General features: G+C 43.1%; 2 protein-coding genes across 2 annotated transcripts in view; one reads left to right on the forward strand and one right to left on the reverse strand.

The window, feature by feature from the left end:
- Window positions 1-1,798: 1,798 nt before the first annotated feature.
- On the forward strand, window positions 1,799-10,300 carry LOC119209828 (noelin-3-like). Its single transcript, XM_037459423.2, has 6 exons — window positions 1,799-2,000; window positions 4,209-4,352; window positions 5,531-5,686; window positions 6,263-6,482; window positions 7,699-7,805; window positions 8,407-10,300. The coding sequence occupies exons 1-6, from the start codon at window positions 1,932-1,934 to the stop codon at window positions 9,082-9,084; spliced, it is 1,374 nt and encodes a 457-aa protein (XP_037315320.2). The 5' UTR covers window positions 1,799-1,931; the 3' UTR covers window positions 9,085-10,300.
- A 9,683-nt stretch (window positions 10,301-19,983) lies between these two features.
- The window catches only part of LOC119209862 (retinal-specific phospholipid-transporting ATPase ABCA4-like), a 29,790-nt gene continuing 22,630 nt past the window's right edge, over window positions 19,984-27,143 (reverse strand). The window contains exons 36-50 of the mRNA XM_037459475.2: window positions 26,860-27,029; window positions 26,412-26,589; window positions 26,191-26,306; window positions 25,774-25,921; window positions 24,641-24,764; window positions 24,293-24,422; window positions 24,036-24,156; window positions 23,697-23,759; window positions 23,291-23,397; window positions 22,618-22,759; window positions 22,253-22,387; window positions 21,883-21,986; window positions 21,590-21,682; window positions 21,106-21,355; window positions 19,984-20,727 (exon numbers count right to left, since the gene is read on the reverse strand). Of these exons, the coding sequence (XP_037315372.2) occupies window positions 20,611-20,727; window positions 21,106-21,355; window positions 21,590-21,682; window positions 21,883-21,986; window positions 22,253-22,387; window positions 22,618-22,759; window positions 23,291-23,397; window positions 23,697-23,759; window positions 24,036-24,156; window positions 24,293-24,422; window positions 24,641-24,764; window positions 25,774-25,921; window positions 26,191-26,306; window positions 26,412-26,589; window positions 26,860-27,029 (1,998 nt within the window). The 3' untranslated portion in view covers window positions 19,984-20,610. The remainder of the gene's footprint in view (window positions 20,728-21,105; window positions 21,356-21,589; window positions 21,683-21,882; window positions 21,987-22,252; window positions 22,388-22,617; window positions 22,760-23,290; window positions 23,398-23,696; window positions 23,760-24,035; window positions 24,157-24,292; window positions 24,423-24,640; window positions 24,765-25,773; window positions 25,922-26,190; window positions 26,307-26,411; window positions 26,590-26,859; window positions 27,030-27,143) is intronic.

The raw sequence follows: 27,143 nt of genomic DNA on the forward strand, positions 1-27,143 counted from the left end.
TGAGCCACAAAGCAAGCAGCAGCCACAGTTATTGCTATAGAGAGAATCTGATCAGGAATGCAGGCCATGGCTTATGAAAAAAAACCTTTGTTCAAGTGCGCCAAGAAACTTTGTTCTCCTCCCGTCAGAGACACTTCTTGAGTTCTAGTATTCCCTGTTCAAACAGATTCACTGGAAAAGCACTCCAACAGTGCTGTGAGTCATTGCCCAAAGCAGCACCTCATCCCAACCTGCTGGCCCGGATGAGGCCTAAAATGTCTGCCACCAAATGTGTGACACTGGGCTTTGCATCCTCCTGTGTCCTTTGCTGCCCTTTAACTGTCTAAACAAAAGACAAGACCAACAATGTGTCTTTTGCTTTAAAGAAAAAAGTTGAGAAAATTGATTGGCAAATCAAAGTTGAAGGGCTTTCGGTCAGGGTGAGGGCGACTCCTGCTGTCAAGGACAGGTTCTTGCTGAAGCCTGTGAGCTCATCCTGGAGAGGAAGGTCTGATGGCAATCAGAGCAGAGAGGCCATTGATCGAGCTTACGTCAAGAGCTCTTTAGGTCAAGAGTGTTCCATGTTGCAGACTAAATTCAATCAATCTATACAAGAATGTTGTTAACAAAATAAATATCCATCTGAAAAAAAGGCTGTATTTAATACCTAGAACAATTTGCATTATCACATTAATAACAGATTTATAGATGTGGTCGACTCATCACCATGAGATATAAAGCCATAGGACAGTGGTCATTTGTCCCCAGTATAATCAAAGATGTTTCTGCTAATGCTGCAGAAAATATTCTATGTTTGCGAACATGTGGCCAGTCATACTTGAAAAACAGGACAATGTCTAAAAGTTTATGTTAGGACAAAAAAATCCAGTGGTCTGTGATAGTGGATTCTAACTGATGTAAAACAGCTTGAGCACATAAGCCAAAGAAACAACTGGGCATTGTACCCTTCCAATGACTGTGAACTCTTTTTGCATGCATAATGAGCACTCCACGCATTATTTATTGCCTTGTCTCAATTATATTAAGCCATATGAGAGTGTGTGACTAATGGCTTTGGCCCGTGAGGAAAGGCACTACGCCACAGGAATAGAAAAGCTAATTTTCTCCCAAAAACTACTAATATTAGAAAAAAAAAGTTTATCCCCCAAAAGATGGAGCTCTGATTGGCCGGACTCATTGTAGTTGGAGGTTGATGGTTTTAACTGTCAATTGCTTTTGAACATCATATTTTTGTATTGATTCCTTTTGGGGGGGGGGGGGGGGCATGAGGACGCTGCCATATAACAGGTCATTAAAGGTGCGCTTGAAAATGGTGTGGGGTAATTTTCGCTGAACTGAACCACATTTGCACTCAAACATTAAAAATAAACAATCGCATCCCTTGCCATGCAAAAGCACATTTCGCTATCTCATCTTTCTCTCCAGTTGCACCAGCAGCCGCAGCTCTGACCTCGCGCCTCTCTCTCTCTCTCTCTTAATTCCTCGTGAATCCTGCCAGCTGCAACTTTTGTGACCGCACAGCTGCCGGTGGCTCCTCCTCACATGCACTCTCTCACACAAACGCACGCACACACCTACACGGGCACACATGGGCGCGCATACTCTGCATCCATTTAAGTCAAGAGAAAGGCGGCTGGATGATGTCATATCCGTGTCTTCAACGCAGCTTGGATTTTCGCTGCATGCGCGCCTACAAACTTTTATTCACTTTCACCCCGCTGCCTTCATGCCATGCGTGACGGGGACGAGTGCTTGGATGCCCGCCCCCCCCCCCCCCCCCTCTTTCCCAGGAAGCCCTGTTTTTTTTTTCACCAGCGCGTAGTGGACGAGGTGGCACGAGCCCACGGTCAGAGACAAGCGCGTGAAGCTGTTGCGCGTGTCGCGACGGAGCTGCGGCGGTGAGGCGGGGAGTCCTCCGAGCACCCGACAGAATGCGGTCGCTGTCCGCGGTCCTGAACCCGCTGCTGTTTATGCTGCTGATCGGATACTGCCCTTCAGTGGTGAGTTTCTTTCCCTCAAATTCCTCTCAAAAATAACTCTAAAGTCTTCGTTTAAAAGTTGAATATTTAGGGCCAAGCACTGCACTGTGGCTGGTGAATGACCAACAGCAGGGGATATACGAGTCATTTCTGGCTGCTTCTTTGCCCGAGTCGCTGTAGGCTGATATGTGCTCCAGCATTGGAAGCATTTGAGATAATAAAGAGCGAAATAAATGGGTGGTAGGGAGAGAAACAGCCTCACAGCAGTGATGTTTTACTGCCTACATCAACCAAATAGCATTGGCATTGATTGTGCACTACTGCTGGGCATGGAGCTCACATTTAAGGGGGAGGTCAGTCATTGTAAACAGTAAATGAATAAATAAAGCATAGTACTGCTATATTATATCTAAATGTCCCACAAGACAGAGGAAGCTGCACTAAACATCTCGATGAAGGCATATTCTTACTTTAATTAAAATATTTTGTGTCATCTCATGTGATCTATTCTTCTAAAAATGCGATGCTTTATAGAGAATTGTATCCTGCGCTTTACAAAATGTGAATGCATTTGAGAGCACTATAACAAAATAGGAAAAGCAGCTTGTAGGTCAGCAAGCCATTTGGTTGAGAACAATGGTCTATTAGGTTCATCCCTCCATGCAGACTACAATTCCTGTGTCATTGTCTTCATTGCGAAGCAGTGTCTTCACATACCATATCACCTTGTTGCCATGATTAAAAGTGGTGTGCAGAATTAATGTTTCTCAATTGTTCACAAAAACAGAAACGTTTACAGGTTACCGACAACTGAATAGAGATTTGTCGTTAAGTCCAAATGAGCAGGAAAACAAACACAGAGGAACCAGCTCAAAGGGAATATGGGAGAAAACACTGTGCAGAGTTGGAGAGCACATCTGGCTTGGCTGAGCTACAGATTCATTTGGAAACGTGATAATGAGAAGAGTGGGAAAGGATGTGCGTCACTCAAGAGACAGTGGAGATAGTTTTAACACTATGAAACTGGCGTCTTTCTCTGAGCCTTTCAAAGCAAAGTATAAGAGAAAGAAGAGCTGAGGGTGTCTTTTCTCCCTCTTTTGTTCCATTAAGTTATGATGCTATGAGAGACGCTGATTTTAGCTGCAGTCAGTTTAGAAGAAGGCACATAACGTCGAAATAAGATTTTAATGTTGTGGTTTGTGTAATGACTGTGGTTTTATCCTCATTTAATTTATTTAACAATCATATAAGGACCAATTTAGCATCCGGGTACCAATAGAATAAGCTTTAATTCGTTGCTGGACATCTTTCCCTGCTCAGCCGGGATCTTTGGCCGAGACCAAACGCTCTTTGAACTACTCAGGCTGACAGGTAAGGATGAATGGCACATCGAAAAGGACGCCTGCAATAATAAAGCACGGCACTCCTCTCTTCTATCCACAAGCTTCAAAGGCTCGCTGAGGCCAAAGTTATCCTCCAGCCAAAGGAGAAAGCAGAACAAACTCCAAATAATGGTTGGTTGTCTCCCAAAGAAGCTGGTAGTGCAGACAAATGGACCGTCCGCAGACGAAGGGTGTCAATATTTTGCTGGAGGCTATGTTAATTTCCCATGCTGACAATAAAAAGCAGTATTGTTCAAATAATACCGATGCCATTTGTGTGTTTGATAGCCATCAATTTTTCCAGCACTTGAGGACACTTTGATCAATGTGTGGAGCAAAACTATAGTTTTCATCGTGTACACATTTGTCGATGGTGGTGCCTTTTAAATATGACGTGTGACTTAATGTTCTTTCAGCGCTTCACTCTAGTGCTTTGAATCAAATTGAATGTTATGAAAAGTATGAAAAGGTTCCACAAATCAGATTTATCCACATCTCCGAGCAGGATTTTCAGGTGAGGTCTTCCACACGGGTTACTCATCAAGGCCAGCAAATGTTGAAGAAGAAAATCAGTGGTGACCGTACACGGTGGAGGGATATATTAAAACTAAAGTAATGTATTCCTGCCAAGCCCAGACGTTATTATTATAATTCAGTGGAATCGGTTGCTGTTAAAACGCTTTTGCGGGCATAAGGCAGAAGAATGGATGACCTATGGCAAAAATATGGCACATTACAGCTGTGTGCTGTGATTTCATGATATCGTTAGGGTCAAATCCCATTAGCGTGTCTACCTGTAGATTTGTGTGATGTGGACTGCAACTGGAACCTCTGTTTTTGCATGCAGACCATCAGGCCAAAGGATGGTTGGCAGGTGTACAGCTCAGCCCAAGATGCAGATGGACGTTGTATCTGCACAGTGGTTGCACCTGAACAGAATCTGTGCTCCAGAGATGCCAAAGGCAGACAGCTCCGCCAGCTCCTGGAAAAGGTACGTGCATCCGCAGTTCTGCAACGCTGCACGGACCCTTTAAACGCACAGGTTTACAGTAAGCAACCGGCACATCTAAATTCATATGACACATCACATGTAGTTCTATCTTTAGTCAAGCTTCTTTGTAGCCATAATCCTCAGAGAGATTCCACCAGCCAGGTCCATAACCCTTTTTTTTCACTTTTGCATAATACATGGATGACATCAATGGCTACTCTCAATCCAGCCAAAGCAGAACCGGGGAGTTACCATTTTTCCGGCCATTGAAGGCTGTTGATGTTTATTTCTGTCGATTATTATCATTCTTTAAGCTTTCGATTAGGAACATCATTTCTGTCAAAAAGTGGACTGTCATAAGAAAATCCGCTTTTTGAGAGTTTCCCCCCCCCATTCAGCCCAGTTTCCTAGGTTCCTTTAAAGTAAGCATTGTGAACACACAAAAGTAGCTCTGAATATCAAATGTTCTGAATTAAATGTTAAAAATGACTTTAAATTCCAGATAAAAATATATTTAATTTAATCTACAAACACACAAATAACACTTTCCTCAATCACTCTGCCTTACAAGGAAACGTTGGTCTAACCTACATTTTAATGTTATACGCCAAAGGGTGTTTTTTGCCATTCACTGGGGCCTTTGCTACTAATGTACTAAGCTGCTCCAGGGCTTCGATGAGGCCATTTCAGGATCCCTCTACCAGAGCCAGATAACTATGCAGAACACAATGAATGCGTGTTGTGCCGCTTTGCCAGCCATGTGCTCCAGTGGTGGTGGCTGGTTAAAATTAGAGCCAAAAGAAAGAGAACAAGACGAGATGACCACATTTTTTCTTGTTCGCATGCTCCAAAAACCCACTGAGCTTCCCTGAAGCCGATTGATACTATAATGTGTTCTGTGACAAATAACTATTCTGAAATGATGAATCATACCGAGCAGAATGAACAGGTTATCCATTACCATTAAAAAAAAAACCCATCTAACAGTTAAGTGTCAAATCAAATAACATTGAAAGCTTTTCAGTTTACACGTGGATGGTTCGGTTAAAATCTCGTCGGAGGTTAAATTGTTTGGAGTTGGACGTCAGGAGCAGAGCAGGCTGCTGAACAGCTCGACACGGAGGACACGCTGTGGATGTGAAAAAATGAATGCCGCGCCGTTTCCTTCTTTTCAAAAGGTGCAGAACATGTCGCAGTCAATCGAGGTGCTGAACCTGCGGACGCAGAGGGACTTTCAGTACATCATGAGAATGGAGAGCCAGATAAAGGGATTGCGGTCAAAGTTTCGACAGATCGAATCGGACAGGAAGACGCTCGTCAACAAAAACTTCCAGGTGCGTTTTCGTTTGAGGTATAACTTTGTGAGAAACATCACAGGAGAAGCTGTGAAAGTATCTCATGGAAAGATTCCTCCGAAGAATACGACCTGGGTAACTTTAGCTCCTGACTGGATCAATGCATGTCTACCAAAGCCGTTCAAAAGGACAAAATGGTCTTAAACTTAGACAGGCTGTGAAAAAAGAATCAAGAATGGATTCTTTCATTTTTTTCTCGCCGAGAGTGAGACAACCCAGATGGTTCCCTATTACAATGTTTAAAACTAAACTTTTTTGCTGCAGGGATCAAGTAGAATATTTATGTTCAGTGTAGTTCTTCACTTACATAAACTCATCTCTGAGCACCAAGTAAGAATAATTAAATGGATACAATAGTTACAACTGGCCCTGACATTGCATAACAATAATAAGCAGATCAATTTTGTTAATGATTATTTAATTTTTTGGAATTAACAATGGTTTTTGTAATAATTACAAGTCTCAAAATCCTCATTTCAAAACGGAGAAAACAGGCTTTTTGATCGATCTGCAAAGACAAGAACTTTGAATTGGCGTTTCTCTGCCGTCTTCTAGGAGCTAAAGGGAAAGATGGAGTCCATGCAACCGCTCATACCTGTCCTGGAGCAATACAAGACAGATGCCAAGCTCATCTCCCAGTTCAAAGAGGAGATCAGGAACCTGTCCGTCGTGCTGATGGCCATCCAGGAGGAAATGGGGGCCTACGACTACGAGGAGCTGCAACAGAGGGTCCTAAACCTGGAAAATCGTCTGCGCAAATGCATGAGCAAACTTAGTGAGTCCATCCCGGAACAAGCAGATTCAGACATGGTGACCCCGGATCATTTGAATCCTAAACACATTTCTTACAGCTATCAGCGGGGCCGGGGACAGTAGAACTGCTACTGGAAGCAGAAATAATGTTGAGAAGAACAATTTGCTAAGCTGCAGGCAAAATGTGGTGTGCAATCAGGCTTATACAGTGCAAAGTCCCGATTGCTAACTATATGTCAATTTATTTTATTTCAAATTCTTCTGGTTTCTTCTTTACTGATTGAAGTTTTGAACTGAAGCTTAAAGTGCCTAAAACAGTCTGGCTCACGTACACCGAATGCAGGACATGACGGGCGTCGCCGAGGGGACGGCGGCTCACTGACCCTCTGACCAACAGCCACACATTTACTGAACAGAACTCGTTCAACAGCATTTGCAGGCCCACGTATTGATCAATTGATTTCATCCCCCCCACCGTAGTGAGGGGAGTCTGGCTGCAGTGAAACAGGCGAGCCCATAGATGGACCAGGTGCCTTGATTAATCAATATAGATCCGGTTATTAAGTTCCCAACAAGTATACAGCGGCATATGAATGTGCTTTAAATAGCAGTCTATGCAGATTACGCTTCACTAAATGCACAAAAAATATTGAGTTTTTTTTCATATAGATGCATGTAAATTCATTTGAAAAAAAATGATATTCAAATAGTTTGAACCTTTTTAAAGTTTTATTAAGAATGAATATTCAAACATTGTTTTTGGCAGCCGTGAAGCACAGCGTGAGCTCACTTATTTCTGCCCTTAGAGCAGCTTTCTCTCCGATAATGGTTTGCATAACTAAACACCAATTTGCCAACCGCCACGTTGTCAACACTGATGGAGCCTGTCAACAGTGTCAACACTAATAGCTAACAGATGAATGCTAATAATATGTGGCTGGAAATCGGCCTGAGCTGGAGATGATTACTCCAACGTTCATAGTGCTTGAAGCTTCGATCAATTAATGCTAAAACACTTAATTTAACGTGTCATTTGGTACATTTGGAGGTGAAATAGCCCGGCAATATGAATTAAGAGCAGCTGCTTAACTGTGGGAATAGTAGAGGAATCGAGTAGTCCAGAACTTGAGCCTGATGTTGCATTAATGCCAGTGTCACCCTCTGTAGTTCCATCGCGTGGAGCAGTAGCAGTTTGTGCTGCATCTGACCAAAGCTGTGTGTGTGTGATGTGTCTGCAGCGTGCGGGAAGCTAATGAAGATCACCGGGCCGTCGACTGTGAAAACGTCAGGGACCAGATTTGGAGCCTGGATGACGGACCCACAGGCGACTCTCAAAAACAACAGGGTGAGCCGAGTGACCGGTCTTTGCTGCTTTGACTGTTGGGATCAAACATGAATGTTGATGTCCATCTCTGGACATTCTTTTAAATGGGTTCAAAACCGACTCAACGCTTCATTCCCTGAATGCGCTTTGGCACAGATCCTCGATCCTCGTCTTTAACAGATAATAACAGGTAATTTGCACAGCCTTTACGTACGGATTTTTTAAATTCAAAAAGACTTGACCCTGTTAACTTCTGTTAATGAGGGTCAAGATGCTCCTCAAGGAAGGAAGAAGCCTTTTCATGTATAAAATTGCTTTCAGTATCCTCGACAGAGAAGAAGGAGATTAACTATTTTCTATGCTTTTTTTTCTATAATATTTGTGTCTATCAAAACTCGGAAATATAAAAATCTGTATCAGGATGCATTATCCTTCGTTTCCCTTGGTCCCAATTTCACCACATCAATACCAACTTGAACCATTGAACCTCCGGCCTTCAAAAAATGTTTGGACATTTTTATATCCAACCCTCCTGCTTTTCAGTGAAAGCGCCGTCTCCAATACTTTACATTTGTCGTTTCACAGGATTTCACAGGAACGTTGTGTGTATATTTTTCCTCAGGTCTGGTACATGGATGGCTACACCAACAACAAGATAGTAAAAGAGTATAAATCCATAGCCGATTTTGTGTCAGGAATCGAGTCGAGAACCTACAACCTGCCTTTCAAGTGGGCCGGAACCGACCACGTGGTGTACAACGGCTCTCTGTACTACAACAAGATGCAGAGCAACATCGTCGTGAGGTACAGCTTCGAGACGGGCCGCGTGGTCACCCAGAGGGCCCTGGAGTCCGCGGGGTTCCACAACGTTTACCCCTACACGTGGGGGGGCTTCTCCGACATCGACCTGATGGCGGACGAGCTGGGCCTGTGGGCGGTGTACGCGACCAACCAGAACGCCGGCAACATCGTGGTCAGCCAGCTGAACCCGGACACGCTCCAGATCCTCGACACGTGGAGCACAGAATACTCAAAGAGGAACGCCGGCGAGTCCTTCATGATCTGCGGGACGCTCTACATCACCAACTCCCACCTGACCGGCGCCAAGGTGTACTACGCCTACTCCACTAAAACCTCCACGTACGAGTATACGGACATTCCCTTTCACAACCAGTTCTTTCACATGTCCATGTTGGACTACAACGCCAGGGACCGCGCGCTCTACGGCTGGAACAACGGCCACCAGGTCCTTTTTAATGTCACACTTTTCCACATCATCAAAACCGAGGACGAGTCTTAAGCCGCGGCAACGCTGAAGAAGTAGAAGAAGAAAAAAAAACGGGAAAAACGCGGAACAAATAGATTGTTACATCTGAATGTTCTAATTAATGTATTTATTTAACTCCCCTGATTAGTTTTGGCCGTTTTGTACAACTTTTTTTCCCGCATTTTACAGCTTGCTACTTTCATGCAAGTTAAGAGTTAACTCATGATCTTCTCTACAGTTTCTCTAAAAACATAAACCTTCCATTTACGCCATATTTGTGTGTAAAAAACACACTTATATTGTGATTATTATTACCCGCCCCCTCTCTCTGGGTCCAGAGGACACAGCCCATCGAAACTCACAGGGGATCGGCTCAAGGTCATCACATAAGACACGTTACACTCATTCACAGAGACAGGAACCCGTGCACACAAGCACACATGCTGCCTGCAGCAGGATCCTCCTGCCAGAGATATAAATGGCTATTCAAAATGAAAATAAATTTAGAAGTCCATTATGAAACATACTGCAGGTAAAACATTTTCAATTTAATAATTGCACTTTTAAATCCTGTCATTTCTACAGTTGCCTTTTCTCTCTAAAATGAACACTTAATGGGTTTGCCAGTCAGTATTGCAAAAAAAAGCATGCGCCTAATAGAGTTGACTTTTTAATTTTGTTTCCACCCTTTTGTTGCATATTTTCTTCCTGCATTTCATTTCCTCCACTTAGCTTTCGGTTTATAATTACACATTTCTATTCGAAAGATTTCGCACTTGACCTTCTACAAGACAGCGAGAAACGTGTGGACCCATAACTCCCCTGTATAGTTAATGTACTTGGCTTTTTCATGTCTGTGAAGATTCTCAGTCATCCGGGTCACCGGATGTCTTCAAGTACCAAGTCAAAGTATTTCAGCAAACTGAACTGGTTGCCTTTAACTTTGTACTTTGAGATATTGGCTTTTTTGTAACTTCAGCAGCTTGTATGCCTTATTGAGTGCAGTCTGTTCTGTAGGCCTGAGGATAGCAGCTCTCGTGCATGAATGTTGGCTGTCCTGATTGCATTTACTGTACTGTAACTGTATACCTGTGTATTTTGTATCTGCACAACATCCCATTCTCTTTTTCTTTAGCTGTATTAATGGTCCATTTACACCAAGAGCAGTAGATAACTTTAATAAACATTAATGTGTGTAAATAAGAAGTTATACATAACCAAAAATAAATATAAATATTCTTTTCATTAAGTCAATGTTCTTCGGACTTGTGTTCTCAGGATAACTCGCAGTAATTTGTTCAAGAGACTTTCCTGCAACCACAAGGGAACACTGGAATGCTTAGTAGCACCGCACTCGGATTTCATTTCACGTCACTTAAAGTTTTAGAATTACTGCAACAAAAAATGTTGTTTCATTGCCTCCGAAAAGAACAAAATCTCTTGTCCATCTTATTTTTTAATTTCCTCTTCATTTACCTCGCTCATTTTACATTGCCTCACTCTTTGCCAGGGTTTTTATGACATTAATAGATAGAGTCAAACCAGGAAAAACTGTGTCATTGGAAGAACATTCTCAGGCAAAAAAGCAATACCATAAAGTACAAATATTGTTACATTTAAAAATAGTGCATCAAAATGTAGATGGAACAATGGAAACTCACACAGAGCCCAGATGTATGCATGCGTTCGTACTCTAACATGGACACATGGACACTCCGCCGACCCACCGCTCAAACTCTCTCCTCCGGGTCAGATCGATGCAGGCCAGCCGACAGAGAGCATCTTAAGGTCCGAGGAGTTGCCACAGCAGCTCAAGGCCTTGAGGAAACGCAGTACGGATCTCCCGAGATATTGGCCCAGCATCAAACCCCCCCCCCCCTCATGTATTTACTTATTTGCTTCTTACAGCGTCGAGAGGCCTTGAATCTGGATTCAATCATTTAATTACTACTAACTTCCAGTCTCATACAGCACACCAGCTGTGCACTACGAGGGATCAGTTGTCTCCAGGGAGGAAATGAGTCCAATACTTTACACGCTGTAACAGCACCGGGAAAAGCTCCTTCTGGCTACAGCTCAATGGCAATAACTCCCCCAGCGGCCAATCTTCTGTAACAACGCACCCACGTTAGCGCACTACTGTCCGCTCATGTTGGACCTCTTTACTGGTTTGCTCACTTTAGCGTGTTCACCCCTAACTGGAAAAGAATGAATGAAGTGGAAACTAAACACAGAACCTGTTACAATATGAACTCTAACCTCTGCAAACATACAATGTGCATGACTTTGGCCGTGAGTAAAGTAATTCGTTCAGCACAACAGGAAAGGGGAATTATTCCTGATCAGTTTGATAATAGTATGTGATGCTTGAAATCATCCTGACAGCTAGGAACTCAAACTCAGATGTATCACCTGATCCTCCTACGCCAGAGTGGGATTCAAAGATTCCTTGTTGTACTTACACAACCACCAAAGGCAGGAAAGACAGGAAAGGGTAATATAGCAGTGATGCAGATCTTTTAAAACAATTCCATTCTTGAGAACAAGATAGAGCCTCAGTTTGTTGTTCAATGTCTCTTAAACAAGTCCACAATGGTGATTGGACTCAGTCAAGTTGACTCAAGTTGACTCATTGATTCATGTAAATGAATGGCAAATGTAAACAGTAATTTTAGGAGCCAGAATAATCCAAATAATTAAAAATGCAATGTGGACACATGTATAAATGGCCCAATACATGGTACGATTTTTATTCTTTGCTAAATATGAAGTGAAACATACGCATTATTATTATACTTTCTGCAAAATTGCTCTAAATGTAACACGCCTCCTTTAATTGAGCTGGCCCTATTCTGCGTTAACTTTATTTAAACAGCCCTACTTTGTCTGTTTCCTCTTTTGTAACTGCAGGCACATGTGCCTTGTATGATCAATGATAGGATTAAACATTCTTTATTATTATTAAAACAGTCGGAGACAATTCCATCTCAACAGAGAAATGCACAGCTTTAGTGCATGTTTGCACAGTGGTTATGAAATCACAAGGCCTTTTAAGTTTGGAATATATAACAATAGAATAAACACTTTTTGAACCAAATAAACAAACATTTGAAAAGAACTCAGCAGCGACAAAATTTCACTTTCCCTCATGCACGTCATTAAGCTGTCACATCCCCTCAAGCTGTTACGTTGATCAAAGCTACCGTCAAGTCAGGTCTGTCTACCAGACAAAAATGACAGAATACAGAGGCAGGAATTATCATCCAAGGTTGTCTTCAATACTTCATGGTGAGGTTGTGAAAACACGAGCTTTTCTCTCTGAATTCAGACAGCTTTGGTAGACACTCAGACTGTTTATAGACCGAGAGAGATTGAGGTAGATTCATCTGAAGATTCATATTTTTTTCTCCTTTTCTACTCGTGATCATTTTGAATGTCATTTGTTTTCAGGTTTGCATTTGTATATTTTGGCTGCTCTCCTCTGCAATCATCCCTTATCTGTGTGCACAGCAGTTAAGAGTCGGACTCTCTGGGTTCGATAAACCTGTCACAGCCCAGAACTTGTTGACCGTGTATGGACTCGGGTTGCAGTGATCCATCCTTTCATTCGCTCCAGTAAAGCTACAGATTTACAATGTGACGTTCTGCCCACACATGACATGACCATTAAAACACAAAGTCACTCAATAGCGTACATTTTTATTCAGCAATGTTGTCACTCCCAAATGGATTTTCTGGTCTGTTAGAGAAGATACATTAACACAGCTAATCCTACAGATTCCTTAAGGCCAAATAAATAGACAGCCCTTTGAAGCTTGTAAGCAGTTATATAACTTATTCTCAGTGTAACCTCACTAGAATCTAACTGAGAAGAGGAGGAAGTGTTCCCAAGTCAGTGGTCGTTAACCGTGTGGAGCAACGCCAGGAATGCCGCTTTGCAAACTTTACCTTTGACATTATTATGGTCTTTGGCCTTATCAACATATATGGTACCTTATGGTTGCGCGCTTATGTTTGTGTGCGTTGCAAGGCGATGGTCACACTCAAGCTCAAGATCAAGCTAACGTGAAATCAACGACGAAAAGGAGGAGGAGAGGGAAGCCCTGCATAGAGGTCTGTATCTCAGACTATAATAATAATAATTCCTTCAAATACAATCTGTTCCTCTACGACTAGTCGAGGAACCTAATAATGGAACCTAAGAGGGAGTATCAAACAATATTGACGATAAAAAAACAAAATACGTCTGGACCTCACCTGGTCTCACGACACACTACAGGTCACCAAAAAAGGCCGAACAAAGGCTGTACTTTCTAAGAAGGCTGAGGAAATTTGGCAAACAAAATTGTCAGCAACTTTACAGACCACATCCGTCACCGTGCAGCGTGTGGACGTGTGGACCGGTCATCACAGGAGCAGCCTTCCCCTCACTACGGGACACTTACTCCACCAGGGTCACCAGGAGAGGCCACAACATCATCAAGGACAGAACACCCCCCCACCCCCCGAGCACAGACTGTTCTTACTGCTGCCATCAGGCACCACCACAGGAGTCCGAAATCCAGAACAAAGAGACTAACAACCAGGTTCCAGCCGCAGGCCATCAGCAGTAAATGCGGTGAGATATTTTACAAACACACACAATGTTGATCAAAACATCACTGAATTATGAACTCAAATTCAATTCAGAAACCATCGTTACATGCCCTGAAATGAACTCACTGCAGCTGGCCAGTGAAAGCAGCTGTTTGCTGCTGTGTGGACAGGGTGGCTCACTACAAAAGGGAAACTTAAGCAGCAATCAGATCAACTGTTACGTCTGTTTAACCCATGTGATGACGTGAAAAATGTTCATTTGTATTCAAAAGGTTTCTGATCCCTGGTGCAGATATAAACTCTAATCTACTCATTTAATTTCAGAATTTTTTTTTGTAATTTTGTTCAAATTAGTTTTAGAACTGATGAAGAGAGTTGACAGGTCCCGGCAGGATCATCGGGGACGTGAGCTTCCACGGCTGTCGGGTGAGATGCACCGAGATCATTGATTGACAGACGAACATGTCCAGGCATAAACAAACAGGCCCCTCGTACATATTAACTTTCTGCTGCTCAAGCCGCAGAGATTGATCTGTTCTAAGGGCTGGCGAGGGCCCGGTGTGTGTAAGATATTGGATGAAGGAAAGAGCTTAAAAGGGTTGAGAGCATCAATAAATATGGCACTTTTATTGAAACACTTGCAACCATCGTCAGCGATCTGTTATATATTTATATATAGTAAAAAAAATATTATTTGTATTTGTATATATACATTCGTGCTGTCAAACGATTAAAATATTTATCGCGATTTATCGTGATTAATGTCGCTTATGTCATTGTTAACTCAAAATAATCACAAATGAATCGCAAATTTGTATCTATTCTAAATGTCCCTTTTTTTCATTTTAATGCTCTTATCAACATGGAAAAGTGGATTGGCTTGCTTTATGCAAATGTTTTATTCAACAACATTGCCAAACAGGGCGGTACAAAATAAAATGATAAAGTTCACATTTCAGGTAAAGAAGGACTCAGCCAATAGTGCAGTAAAACCATGGCTTAATATATTCAAAGCAGTCAGGCCTCTTATTTCAGAAACAATGAACCGTAACAGTTAGGTTACCAATATAAGGTAAGCCTACTACTTCTTTGCTTTCAAGCAGCTACCTAAACAGACATCCACCCCCCCCCCCCCAAATATATATATATTATTTTTAAGAAAACGTTAATCTCGCGATTAAAAAATAGACGTGGTTAAAATGGGTTTGCGTTAACGTTGTCCCTATACTATAAATCCCTTGTAGTATTCACAATACTGTATTTGTATTGACTTTTGTTTTGCATTCGTCAAAGGAATAGTTAAAAAAGGCTTCTTATTCACTTTTGGTGGGGATTAGTTTATTTTAGATTGGCATAAAGACTGGAAGCAGGAAGAGACAGATAACCTTGTGTTCTTTTGTTAGTCTGCCTAACAACACCTATAAAGCCTGTTTCTGCTAATTGGTCCACTGAAATGCGACGCACGATAACTTTATCTCCAAAAATCCAAAATGTGGAACTAATCTTTTTACAGAGTTGTCTCGTCATCATGCTGTTCTTCATCACGGCATCGTTAGCATTGTTAATTCGACCAGGAAAACAGCACTTTGTATTAGTCACGGATGCATTAGCGGTGTACAGTGACCTGCATTAGACTGCAGGCGGTCACCCTGATTGGGTCGGACATTAAGAGCTGACTGTGTGGATGGCACAACCTTCATTAAAGTCAGCAGCTGCAGCGCGTCAGGAGGGACAGGAGCCCGACTGTCCGTGTGCACATCAGCTGTTTGGAAAATCTGTCTCTCATCGACACAATCCTGCGTTCTGTCTGACTTTGGTCGTCTCAAAGACTGTTGGTAACGGTGCTCGTGTGATTGAGTGGTATATGCGTGTATAACCCAGTGCTTGGAAAAGTGCCTTTTACTTGTCAGTAAATTTCCCATCTAGGCGGTCGAAAATTAAATCAATTAGAGATTCGTGAGACATTGCATGCACCAGGCAAATTATTCAATTATGTTCTGCAAATGAGGTGTGACTGACCTTTAAGAGGCAGCAGTTTCCTCAATTCCCTTCATGGTTCAACTTCTCTTTTTTTCATTTCCTGCTGCATCAAATGGGGCTTACAATATTACACCATTTCATACAATGTAAGTTAACAACATTGTATGAAGTTAACAACAAAGACTGACTCAATTACTGTAATATAATCTGAAAACAGGAGAGAGCTGGTTAGGTAGCCCAACTTCTTGAACCCACCATCACTGTCTTGATCTGCTTGCCAGGTAATATATCTACATGAAGATACCGTGACAGCATTAATAACAGATGACCTATGATGATAAAGTTTTAACAGAGTCTGCTTGGACTCTACAGAGAGGTTGTTGGTGACTGATGAGGATGATGAAATGATGAGTTGATGAGGATGATAAATCTGCAGACCCCAGGGGAAGGAGGAGGGGGCGTCTAACAGCAAAATAAACATGGGGGTAGAGGCATATTCAAAAAGGGACGAAGATTAAGGTTAACGATGTAACTGACCGGCTCATCAGAAGAGCGTATGGTATGATTGGCATCAGTGAACAATGGCAGCAAGGACGTTAAAGAGTGAGCACACGTGGGAGGAGGGAATGGGCAGATGTAGGAGAAATGAACTAAGGACTGAGAAGCCGGCAAGCATTGTGCAATGATTTGGTGTCCAACAATTAAATAAATGAACTAAAATATCAAACCACTGGAGGACAACTATCACAAAGGAAACAATGCATGAAACATGTATGTATAGATAGGGCAGACAATCCCAAAGAGTAGTAGTGAGTAGTGAGCCTAAAATTATGTAAACTAAATGATTAATATGAGTTGAGAATAAACACAAAATCCAGAAAACCTAAATGACAGAAATGAAATAAAGACTAAGTAAAATATCATAGTTTTTGCATTAGTTACTACACAAAAGTTAGTTTAGATCCTTCAGTCAAAATTCTCCATGCAGTCAGTCAATCAAGTGTTATGTGGGAGCAGAGGAACCCTGCAGACAGAAGCTCTGAGCTGACTTAGGTTTCCATTAAAAAATAGGCCACACCTCTATTTTCTACTCCGCTGACCTGTAGGTGAGACAAACCCATGGCCTGTCCCCCATTTTTCATAATCACCATCAATAAGGCCAAGAACAGCAATCAATCTCTCTCAATCATTTTCCTTCATTACCCCCTGGGGTCGATGCCCCCCCCCCGCCCAAGGGAGTAACAGCGTGGAGTTGAGGTGCTGTGAGGAAGATAATGAATGTATTTGTCACATCTCTGATGGGGCTCACTATATCACCACGGCACATTGGCTCTGGATTCATGACAATCATGAGTGCAGAGAAGTGAATGCATGCGGTTTCATTTTGTTCTGTTTTCTGATGAGACGTCTTGAGAGAACATTGAATTGAGGGAAGTTTTGTGAATCGGCGACAATGCGCCACAGTAGATTATAAGACTTAAGGAACACAGAGTTGGACGTTCACAGGATCGGCAAACTAATGAGTCAACTCTGATATTCTGATATTGATTTAAACCGGCTTAGTTTGCCCCCCCCCCCCCCCCCCTCCGCTCCCCCCGGGGGGCCACACGAGCCCACAACTATTCAAGAGCTACGCTGCCATGTCCTGACTGACTAAAACTCCACGAAACTTTTTTACTTTACATATATATATATATATATATTTTTTTTTTATTCACAAATCTAATCCAGCAGCAGAACTTCATCTTCTTCCACTGACTCCCACGGGACTTCCGTTTCATCTGCAGCGTGCCCTCAAAATGCAAACGACCATGTGTCTGAGATCCGGGGCGAGCACAGCACACGACGCCACGCTCGACGAAGACATTGGATTAATTCATGCACAACTTGATTTTTCCCACTGCTCCCCTCTGTGATCAAATCCACCACCGATTCCCCCGAGACGCACCATACCTTCATTTGGTTCCTTCATTCCACCGGGACTCCTGCAGCGTGAGAACAGGCCGGCAGCACATTTCTTTTATATGTTCTGGGACATTTTAGGTAGCATGAATAACGGCGCTTGAGGAGTGGGGGGGGGGGGGGGGGTCACACAGATAAATATTTGCTCAGGATTTCTCAAGGGCGGCTCCCGCTGGCTGCTTCTGTGGAGACGAAGAGCACGCAGGAACGAGGCGGGGAAGATGCTTCTGATGCTCCTTAAAAGCCCCCCCCCCCCTCTGATCAGCGACTCCTTCAATGAGCCCACACATCCTTCACATCCACACATCCACACTACTCCTGGAGAGTAGGGGCACAGAAGTGAGTGTGTGTGTGGGGGGGAGGGGGAGCCTTGCATTACCGGGGAGCATTTTCATAAACCTACTGCCCTCGTGTGGTTGTTGCCGGGTCACAGGCAGGACAGAAATGACTTGTAACAACAACAACAACAACGACGACAACATAACGCATAGTGCATAGTTCTCTGCATGCTCGTCCCGTCTTTCACTGTGAACTATCGGCCTCTTTTGAAACGGTCAGCGCAGGATCTGATCAATGGCCCACAAATGATTGACGAGCGGTGCCCTCTCAGGGAAAACAGCCTTATCGAGCTGAGCTCTTGTGCAGCGCAGACGTTATCGGAGGACGTTGTGTTCCCCTCCGAGCTCATTCTACCAGTCAGTGGTCGTTTAGACGGCTCGTAAAGATTTGTCCATCTTACTACACTCGGCATTCAAATACATACAAATACAGGTGATTAAACTGCTCTTTATATATCACCGCTCTATGGATAAGTTGGAGAAATTCCATCTCTGACATTTCAAGACCGGGTGGAAAGCCGGGTGGATGACTGGGGGCAGGTGGACTGGAGTCTACTATTGGAAGGCTTTGACATCCAGGGTAAGACACGACAGATAGAAAAAAGGAAAAGTGTCTACTTTTCTACCAGTAGAAAAGTGTCTACCAAAACCTAAAAAAATACCAATTCCAAGGTCTCATTTTCATGCTTTTAATCCTTGTCTCAAATGATACCCCTGATCTCAGTAGAAGATGAAGCTGTCTATGTGTGACACTGATTAAGGCCCTGGTTGAATACTGAGTGTGTATTCATCTTTTTGTTCATACATCTCTTTCTCTCAGAACACACACAACCCCAAATGCACAATGTCCCCCCTTTTGGCTCCTCTGGACAGCAAAGTTCTTCTCTTACCCAAAGCTTTACTCTTTGCTGCTCTCTGTGTATATATACAAGTGACCTTATTAGACTCCATCCCTCAAAGCATGGCCCCAATCAAACTTATGACCCAAAATACCCGCCACATTGCTGGCAAAACTATTTTTGAAGCTACTTTGACAGTTTAGATGTGAGATCTGTTCCTCTTTAACATGCGAGTCACTCGTTGCATCACATCCAAAGGCCGTTTGAGATCATCTCTAGATGTTCTACTGTGAGATCTCAGCAACATTTATCTCAGTTCCATGTGTCTTAGACAAAAGCGTTTAAAAACATTTTAACTCAAAGCCAAAAAACGGACTGAAGTAGATCAGACTAAGGCAGTTTTATATAAAAATCACTGCTGTGTAAAATGGATTTTGCAACAAAAGCAGTTTGAATTAGTTAAGTTCACTTCTGATCTACAGCTGGATGGATTAGCGGTTTGTGAAAAGTAGGTGGAGGTACTTCACAGGGTGATTCGGAGCTGAGGCTGCGCTGTTAATTAACTGCGTGGTCCTGTCAAGCCGTTAGGGATCATAGCTTGTCCAACTCGTCCCACAGCCTGCCTGCCTCACAGAATGATAATAATTGTTGGCAAAATGGGATTTTTAGGTCTTTACATGTTGAACATTGTATTATACGGAACCTCTCTTGGCTGATTGCACATTTATCTGCACAGATGCACCGATTGCCAATTGTATACATGTTCTCTGTTGTGTCCGTGGTCATCAGCCTCATCCACACTAGCATATGCGCAGGAGCACGAGCTTCACGCCGGGGAATTCATTAGCAGGCCCCCGAATCGAAACCTTGCCATCACCCGCGTGTTTCCGTGAGGCGGCCGAGCGCACCATGCCACTGGGCTGCCTGCGGCACGGAAGCCATCACTCGCGGGCAGGACGACACGTAATTGGGCCGCGTGTCAGAAAGACACAGGTTGTGACAAGGCACTCAGCAAGGTGTCACCTTGGCCTCGGTGTAAACTCACTCCACTGGCCTGTGGTGGGCTTTTTTTTTTTTAGCTTTTAATTCCAGGTCAGTTATTTCAAGACATGGCTGTGAAAAGGCCATGAACTCTTCATCAAGGAAGGACGGAGTCATTGGAGGAGAAATACGGCACACACACACGTTAATACTTTGGAAAACTCTGGACTGTTTTATTTGGAAATTATGACGCATAAACAGCTAGAAATATGAAACAGGTTGTAATTTGGTCAGATGCAAAATATAATTCCCCACCAAATTGGAATTCTTTAGGAAGAATATTTTGCATGGCTGACACTTTTGCAATGTAAGATTTCAATGTATGAAACAGAGCATACAAGAAATACTTAAATGCTCAAAAGGGGATTACTGAAAAGAAAGAAAGCAATACATGTGTTTTGAGCATTAAATATATGTGCATTTATATAAACATTACAAAAAAATATTGCTTCTAAAGTGCTTAAATACTCATTACACACAGATTGTATGTGTGTATTATGTACAAAATTATACAAGCCAGTCAATCTAAAAAAAAAAAAAAAAACTTTCATATTTGACATTTTTCTACATCAGTTTCTGCTGTTCGCAGCAACGGCTTGTACATTTTGTGTCTTTGGCTGGAAACGCGAGCTGTTCTACCAGTAACTTAAGCAGGTCAACGGGTCGGACTCTTCTCCAGACTTATGCAATGCAATCCAGCTAGTGAATTACTAAAAGTAGAAAGTGATTTCACTGCCCCGCACAACGTAACGCCAGCACTGTGTTATCTGTGTTTATTTTTTTTTTACATTTCCAGGACACTTTCATGTCTTCTTCTGCACTGGAGAGATCTTGATGTCTTTTCTTACACCTGCTGTTCTTCTGTGTAGAGTCATGTCTTCGTCCTCTCCTGTCTGTTGCTTGGCAAAGTTGACGAACACCTGCACAACAGACAAACTGATTCAGTACAAATATATGGATAAGAAGAAAAAAAAAACATAACTGCCTAAAGGCAATAAGGAACCAGTTCCTTTGTTCATTATGATCCCTACAGGCACTAGCATAGCAGTAGCTATTCCTCCTGGGATCCAACACTCCTAGACACACTATAGCCACACACACAACAAACAAAACAGTTCATCCAAATAAATGAATCATCAGTTATGGACGAGAAAATATATTGTTAATTTATTCACAAACATCAGGCCAAAAACAATAATTCAATCGTATTCAGAATGGTAAAAAGTATTCATAGTCATAGTTATATCATGAGAAAAATCCCTTGAATGCATTAAACACGGGTTGAGGCTGGTTCCTACCTGGTCCAGTGTTGTCTGGGAAACGGAGTAATCTTCGATGCTGAGTCTCTCTTTGTTGGCCACCACCAGCTGAAATATCCTCGCTAGGGACGACGAGGCGATCTCGTACTGCAGCGTGTTGTAGTGCTTTTCCCTCTGAACGCAGCTGGGGAAGCTGCTCTCCATGAAGCTCTCGACGGGCTCCAGGTCGGGGGACAAGTCCGCTTTAGCTGCCTTGATTTTCATGGTCACTACGTAGCCGTCACCAAATCTGCATCAAGGATGAGTGTGGGAATATTAAAACAAACTTAATTCTCTCATTTATACAACATACGGGGTGTATTCAACCCCCACAGCTTCATAGTTAATATTTTTAAGGTCTGAATGGAGTCCTTTTTAAATATTACGGCTACTCCGCAGATAAGTTGAATTATTTTTCATACATCAATTTGGAGCTTCACTCTTCTCTGCACCACGACGCTGAGAAACCTCTCAAAGCTCTTACTTGTATTTGAGATGCTGTATGGTACCCAGACACTTGAAATTCCCATTGACCATGATGGCTAGTCGGGTACACAGGGCCTCACACTCCTCCATACTGGTGGGGACAAAAAAAACAATCCATCTTTATTTTTTTACTGCGCCTATTTCATATTATGAGCAATGCGTCATCATTTAAAGCGCTCTATGGTACAATTACACAAATGCCAATCTAGTAGAGACTCCATCGACACAGCTGTTAACACAGCTGCCGTAGCAGATGCATGTGTGGGTGGATTTTGTTATTGGATGTTGAACCTGTGTGAAGTCAGCACCACGGCCCTGCCGTCCTGGATGACACTCATGATGGCATTCCACAGGAAGCGTCGAGAATGGGGGTCCATCCCCGTCGTGGGCTCGTCCTGAAACACCCGACAGAGCAACAGAAAAACTCATTTCACCCTCTGAGCACATAATTCCATACCATCCAGGGACCAAATTCTTATCAGCATATGGCAAAGATATCCGATTCATGCCGGTTTCAATTGCGCAGTGGTCTGCCAATGCATGAAACATTTGAGGGCCGAGCCCCATATGGCTTCCCATCTGGATCCGTAGACCGTTTCGTTGACAAATCCCAGTGCAATGCCCAGAAAAGACTAAACAACGGGCTCATTGGCTCACTCACCAACAGCACCAGCGCTGGGCAACCAATCATGGCGATGGCGGTGGAGAGTTTGCGCTTGTTGCCTCCGCTGTATGTGCCTGCGTGGCGGCTGGCGTACTCCGTCAGGCCCAGCTTCTGGATGCCCCACTCCGCCACCTACAGGGGGGGGAAAGGAAAGCATCCGTTTTGGTTGAAACACCCATTGAAATGCAATTTTGAGGATGGGCCGATGCCTTCTGCTGAGCCTTACGTGACAATGAGAAAAAAAAAGGCTAAAGGTAAAAATCTAACCGCAGGAGAAGACGGAATAGCAGCTCAGAGACACATTTAGAAAACAAACACAAAGAGCAGAGCATTAACTGTAAAGCAGATGGGGGGCGACTCACTCTGGGGATCTCGGACTCGGGCACCCCTCGGAGACGGGCGTAGAGGTAAAGGTGCTCCCTGCCGGTTAGTAGCTCATCGATGGCATCAAACTGAGGGCAGTATCCCATGTTCTGGTGCACGTCCAGGATCTCTGTCCGGATGCTGTAAAACAGGACACATGGTTGAGCTTGTTGCAGAGAGGAAATCAAGCAAATAGAAAAAAAAACTAAAAATGTGGGCTTCTGAAGTAGTTATTTAAAGCTTTCTTTTCATATAATGGTCAAATATGTTTTCATTTTTTAAGTCAAAGATTCCCAACCTATTGAGTCACTCAATAAATCTTTGTAATCACAAGATACTCTAGACTAGTAAGCATTAGTATAGAGTTTTACCTCTTTAGTGAACAATAAACCCAGAGTTTCATTTATATAGGTTTTAAAAATTGGATTTTGAAAAGATGGATAATTTGCACCAAAATCCCTTTGCAGAAGTTCAAATACAAATGTATGAATGTATTTGAGACTACAAGAGGCCCTCGCGTGTTGGTTTTAAAGTCGGGTGGAATCATCAAACACAATATGTCGGAGTGACCTTCCCCTGAATCAACTTTCTAACTCAACTCAACGGCGAAGCTTTGCAGAGCGCAGTTCGTGTTATATGAGCGGGGGACATTTTTGACTGCCCTCTAAGTACCTGTAACCAGCCACAGTAGCCTCCCCCGAGCTGACATCACTGTCACCAGTCAGCATCTTGAAGGTCGTCGTTTTTCCAGCACCATTAACTCCCAAGAGACCAAAGCACTAACGGGACAAAAGACAGTCGGGCTCTTGGTTGCGAGGACACATTCTGCTCAGATACAGACAACAGAGTTCTGAAAGAAATATCCTTTTACATGTATTAAGAACAAGATAAATATAAGAAACACTTCAAATCAAACCAGTGACACCTCAAATGTACGATGCCACAATGCCACAGCGTTCTATATTGTGCGTCGAGAAGAGTGTGGGTGGCATTGTCATTAGTACGATGGTTTACTTGTGAAAACGTAAAAAGAGAAAGATGGAGTAAATGGCAATGTAAATGAACTCAGTGACTGTACCTCTCCTGCGGGGACACCCACACATATTTGGTCCACAGCCGCCCTCTTCCTGCCCACGTACGTCTGTGCACAGAAGGCATTATAAATGGCTTTTTAGTATAATAACTAGTGCATATTTTGCCTTTAGCTTGTAAGACTTCACTGCACCGCTAAATTAGTTTACATTTTTTGCTGTTACGGACTGTATGAAAATGATTGAAGTGGGCTGAGATCATCCGTTCTATTTTTTTAATGTCACGGCCTTTTATCCTTATCCTCAATAACTTGGACAACTGCAGTTTTCGTCCAACTTAAAGGGATTTCATTACGGCAAACGGGCTTGAGCCGGAGATCTTTTACCTTGGAGAGATCTCGGATCTGGAGGATGTCGGCCTTGCTCCCTCCATCATAAACCCTCTGCCTCTCTGCTGCCACGTCGTCGTCCTCCTCTCTCACGGAGGTCTGCTTGTAGTCTGATAACCTGACGGGTGCAAGAAATCATCCGTGGAAAAGCATGTGATGTGAAGCTTTTATCTGATCAAAGATACGTGTGAGTTTGGACCCTGTGTCTACTGGTTGATGTGCTGTGTGTTCCGTGTATGCACAGTGAAACTCACCAGTGGTCCAAGAAGAACCGGTACTGGATCAGTACATTTAAAATAAAGTAGACAAAGCCTTCCACTGCCATGAAAGTTATATATTTGCCGACAGAGTCCCAGCGGAAAGGGTCCTGTTTGTACTCTTCACCTGCAAGCATATATATATACATCAGGGACGTTGAACCCTTTGTGGAATACAAAGTATTTGTTACACGTCATAAGATGTACAAAGCTAGCTGAGGCATGTATAACTATTAAAAAACAATAATTAAAATAAAAGTATTTCATTATATTGAACTGTTTTCAGTGTTGGGAATCACTTTCTTTTAAGTGATGTTGAACTTCATCAGCTAAAACAGTACCTACCAAATCTGGCATAAACATCAGTGACAGCCTGGCTCATGGCCATGTCGATCAGTCCTCGCCCCAGGCAGAAGTGAGGGAGCACCAGCAGACCTTTCTTGAGCCACTCATTGAACATCAGCAAAGACTAAGGTAAAAAAAAAAAACACACAAATACATTACAAACATTTCACATTGATTAAAAAGAACAGCAACAACATACCGTCTGCAGTATATGGAAATACTTGGCTTGGTCAACCATCTTTTACCATCTTTACCAATAATCCCCTATATTGCATTTAGAAGCATCTCTGTAGGGGCTCTGATTTACTAGACATCTTGTAGCCCTGAATTAGTTTTAAACCAAAACACACAAACTCCAGTTGCTTTAAATAGCGGGCGTCATTTATTTAATCTCTAGATTACGCACTAAAGGATTGCACACTAAGCACTCGTAGATTTATTACATTTGTTGATATAAATGATCACATTAGGAGTTGCCACACAGGGGTATTCCACGAATGCAAAGAATGATTCTCATTTGTTCAGAAATACCCAGTCAAATAATTATAAGGGTGATTCAATTTGTGATTGACTGTCAGTTACAAAGAAGCTGCCACCTTGGAATATTGGAAAAATCCACATAAACAAACATATGGGTCACGCGTCTTCCAGTAGTTCTCTCGTGACTTCTCCTGCGGAAGGATTTATTATCTGGGAGCAGAGCAGTGGAGCGAACCGTCTGGCTACAAGAACCGTCTCCATTTGTTGACAGTAAACTGTCACCCTGACAACAGCAGCATCATGCGTCATGTGTCATGTCCTCCACACCTCAGTTTCCTCCCCACTTCCTTTCCCGTCTTTTCTTCCTCACCTCCAGCAGGTATCTTGCTTCGCCCACCTGCGAGGGATTTGAAAGCCTTCTGCTTCAACTTGCCTTTTGGGCCTGTGTCAGTCGGCTTTTACGTCAGCCTGATGTTGATTTGCCTCTCTGAACCGTTTTTCACAGCCGCCATTTAACATTTAAGCCGTTCCTGTACATGCCCGCCGAAATGGAAACGGGCCGATGAACGATATTATAACCACACGTGTGTCCACCCTGCACCCTGTTAATTGTCTTAGCTGCGCGTTGAAGGCGGCGCCTTTTTCTTCCTCACCCGGTTGTTTTCAAAAAGCTCCAGGATGAAGGTGATGGCGCTGCTGTTGATGCCTATGAACAGGTTGATGCAGGACAGGGAAACATACGCAGTGCTTGGGATGCTGAATATGTAGGACAAGGGGTACATCATGGGCGTCACCGACCACCTGTGAGGAAGAGCAAAGAAACTTTTCAACAGCAATTCCAGCCATAAAAATTTGGACCTGACTTGTTTTGGGGATTTATTTTGTCTTCTCACTCTACGTGTCTTTGCTGTTGAATTGGGCCGTTTATTGAGAGAGATTTCTTAATGAGGCCCGCTGGGTGCTCGCCCACTATAACACTAACTCGCCTTCACTATCCACCTCTCTTTGTATATTTGATTGTTTTTAAGTGGAAAACCAAAACCAGACCATTTCTTAGAGGAAAGTCTTACCCATAGAGTAGAAGCAGAGCTACTAGCGCTGGCAGGTTGGATGGTGATGTGTAGCACTTTTTGTCAAAAGCCACGAAGATGCCGACCACCAGCGCGGTGCTGAGAAAGTAGTTAACCTAAAGGGAGAAATGATAAATAAATGATCACACAATAAGATAATGAGCAGAAAAATGTAAGACACATACCCCCCCCTCGAAGGAACCATCCATTCTCGTTCTTACCATGTCCCAGAAGAAATTGGCCACCCAGTAAACCAAAGGGCTGACCCCGCTGACAAACTGCAGGTGCTTGGCCTTGGTCACGCGCTCCTGGATGAGGTAGAGGACGAAGCTCGCAGGGATGAAGGACAGGGCGAAAATAACACAGATCGCCACGACGGCGTCGACCGAAGTGGTCAACCTGAGGGGGGGGGGGGGGGAAACACGCAGTGGAGTTTAAGCATTCTGGGAAGAGATGTGATGCTGGTGAAAAATGTAATCGTGTTTTAAAAGGTCAGGTAAATAAAAAAGGGGGGGAAAATGTTAAAATGTTAAAGTGTTGGCTGCTGACAAATAAGTAACTCAGAAAAATAACAATAAATATACATTGAAGAAAATAGTTTTCTGTTTTTTTGTAGCAAATAAATAAATAAAATACCTTTCAAAAATACAACAAAGGAGTAAGACTTACACCGTGACTTCAGAGAGCTGTTCCTTGGTGAGGTTCAGCGGGTGGTTGATTGCGGTGATGCCAAACTCGACGGGTTTGGCTGACGGGCGAAGGAAGGCCCGCAGAATGGCGTTATTGGCCACGTTCATGAAGGCCACCATGGCGTGCCAGCCTTTGTTGTTATACCACACCTGGCAGAGGAGAACGGAGTTCACTGAACACAACCATCTGTGATAATTCCAGTCCGGAGCTACAGACCTTCTTTAAATTAAAGCCTTTCACTACGTTGAGTGGAAAGCGAAGCT

This window comes from Pungitius pungitius, chromosome 15 (assembly GCF_949316345.1).
Source record: "Pungitius pungitius chromosome 15, fPunPun2.1, whole genome shotgun sequence".
Taxonomy (NCBI): Eukaryota; Metazoa; Chordata; class Actinopteri; order Perciformes; family Gasterosteidae; genus Pungitius; species Pungitius pungitius.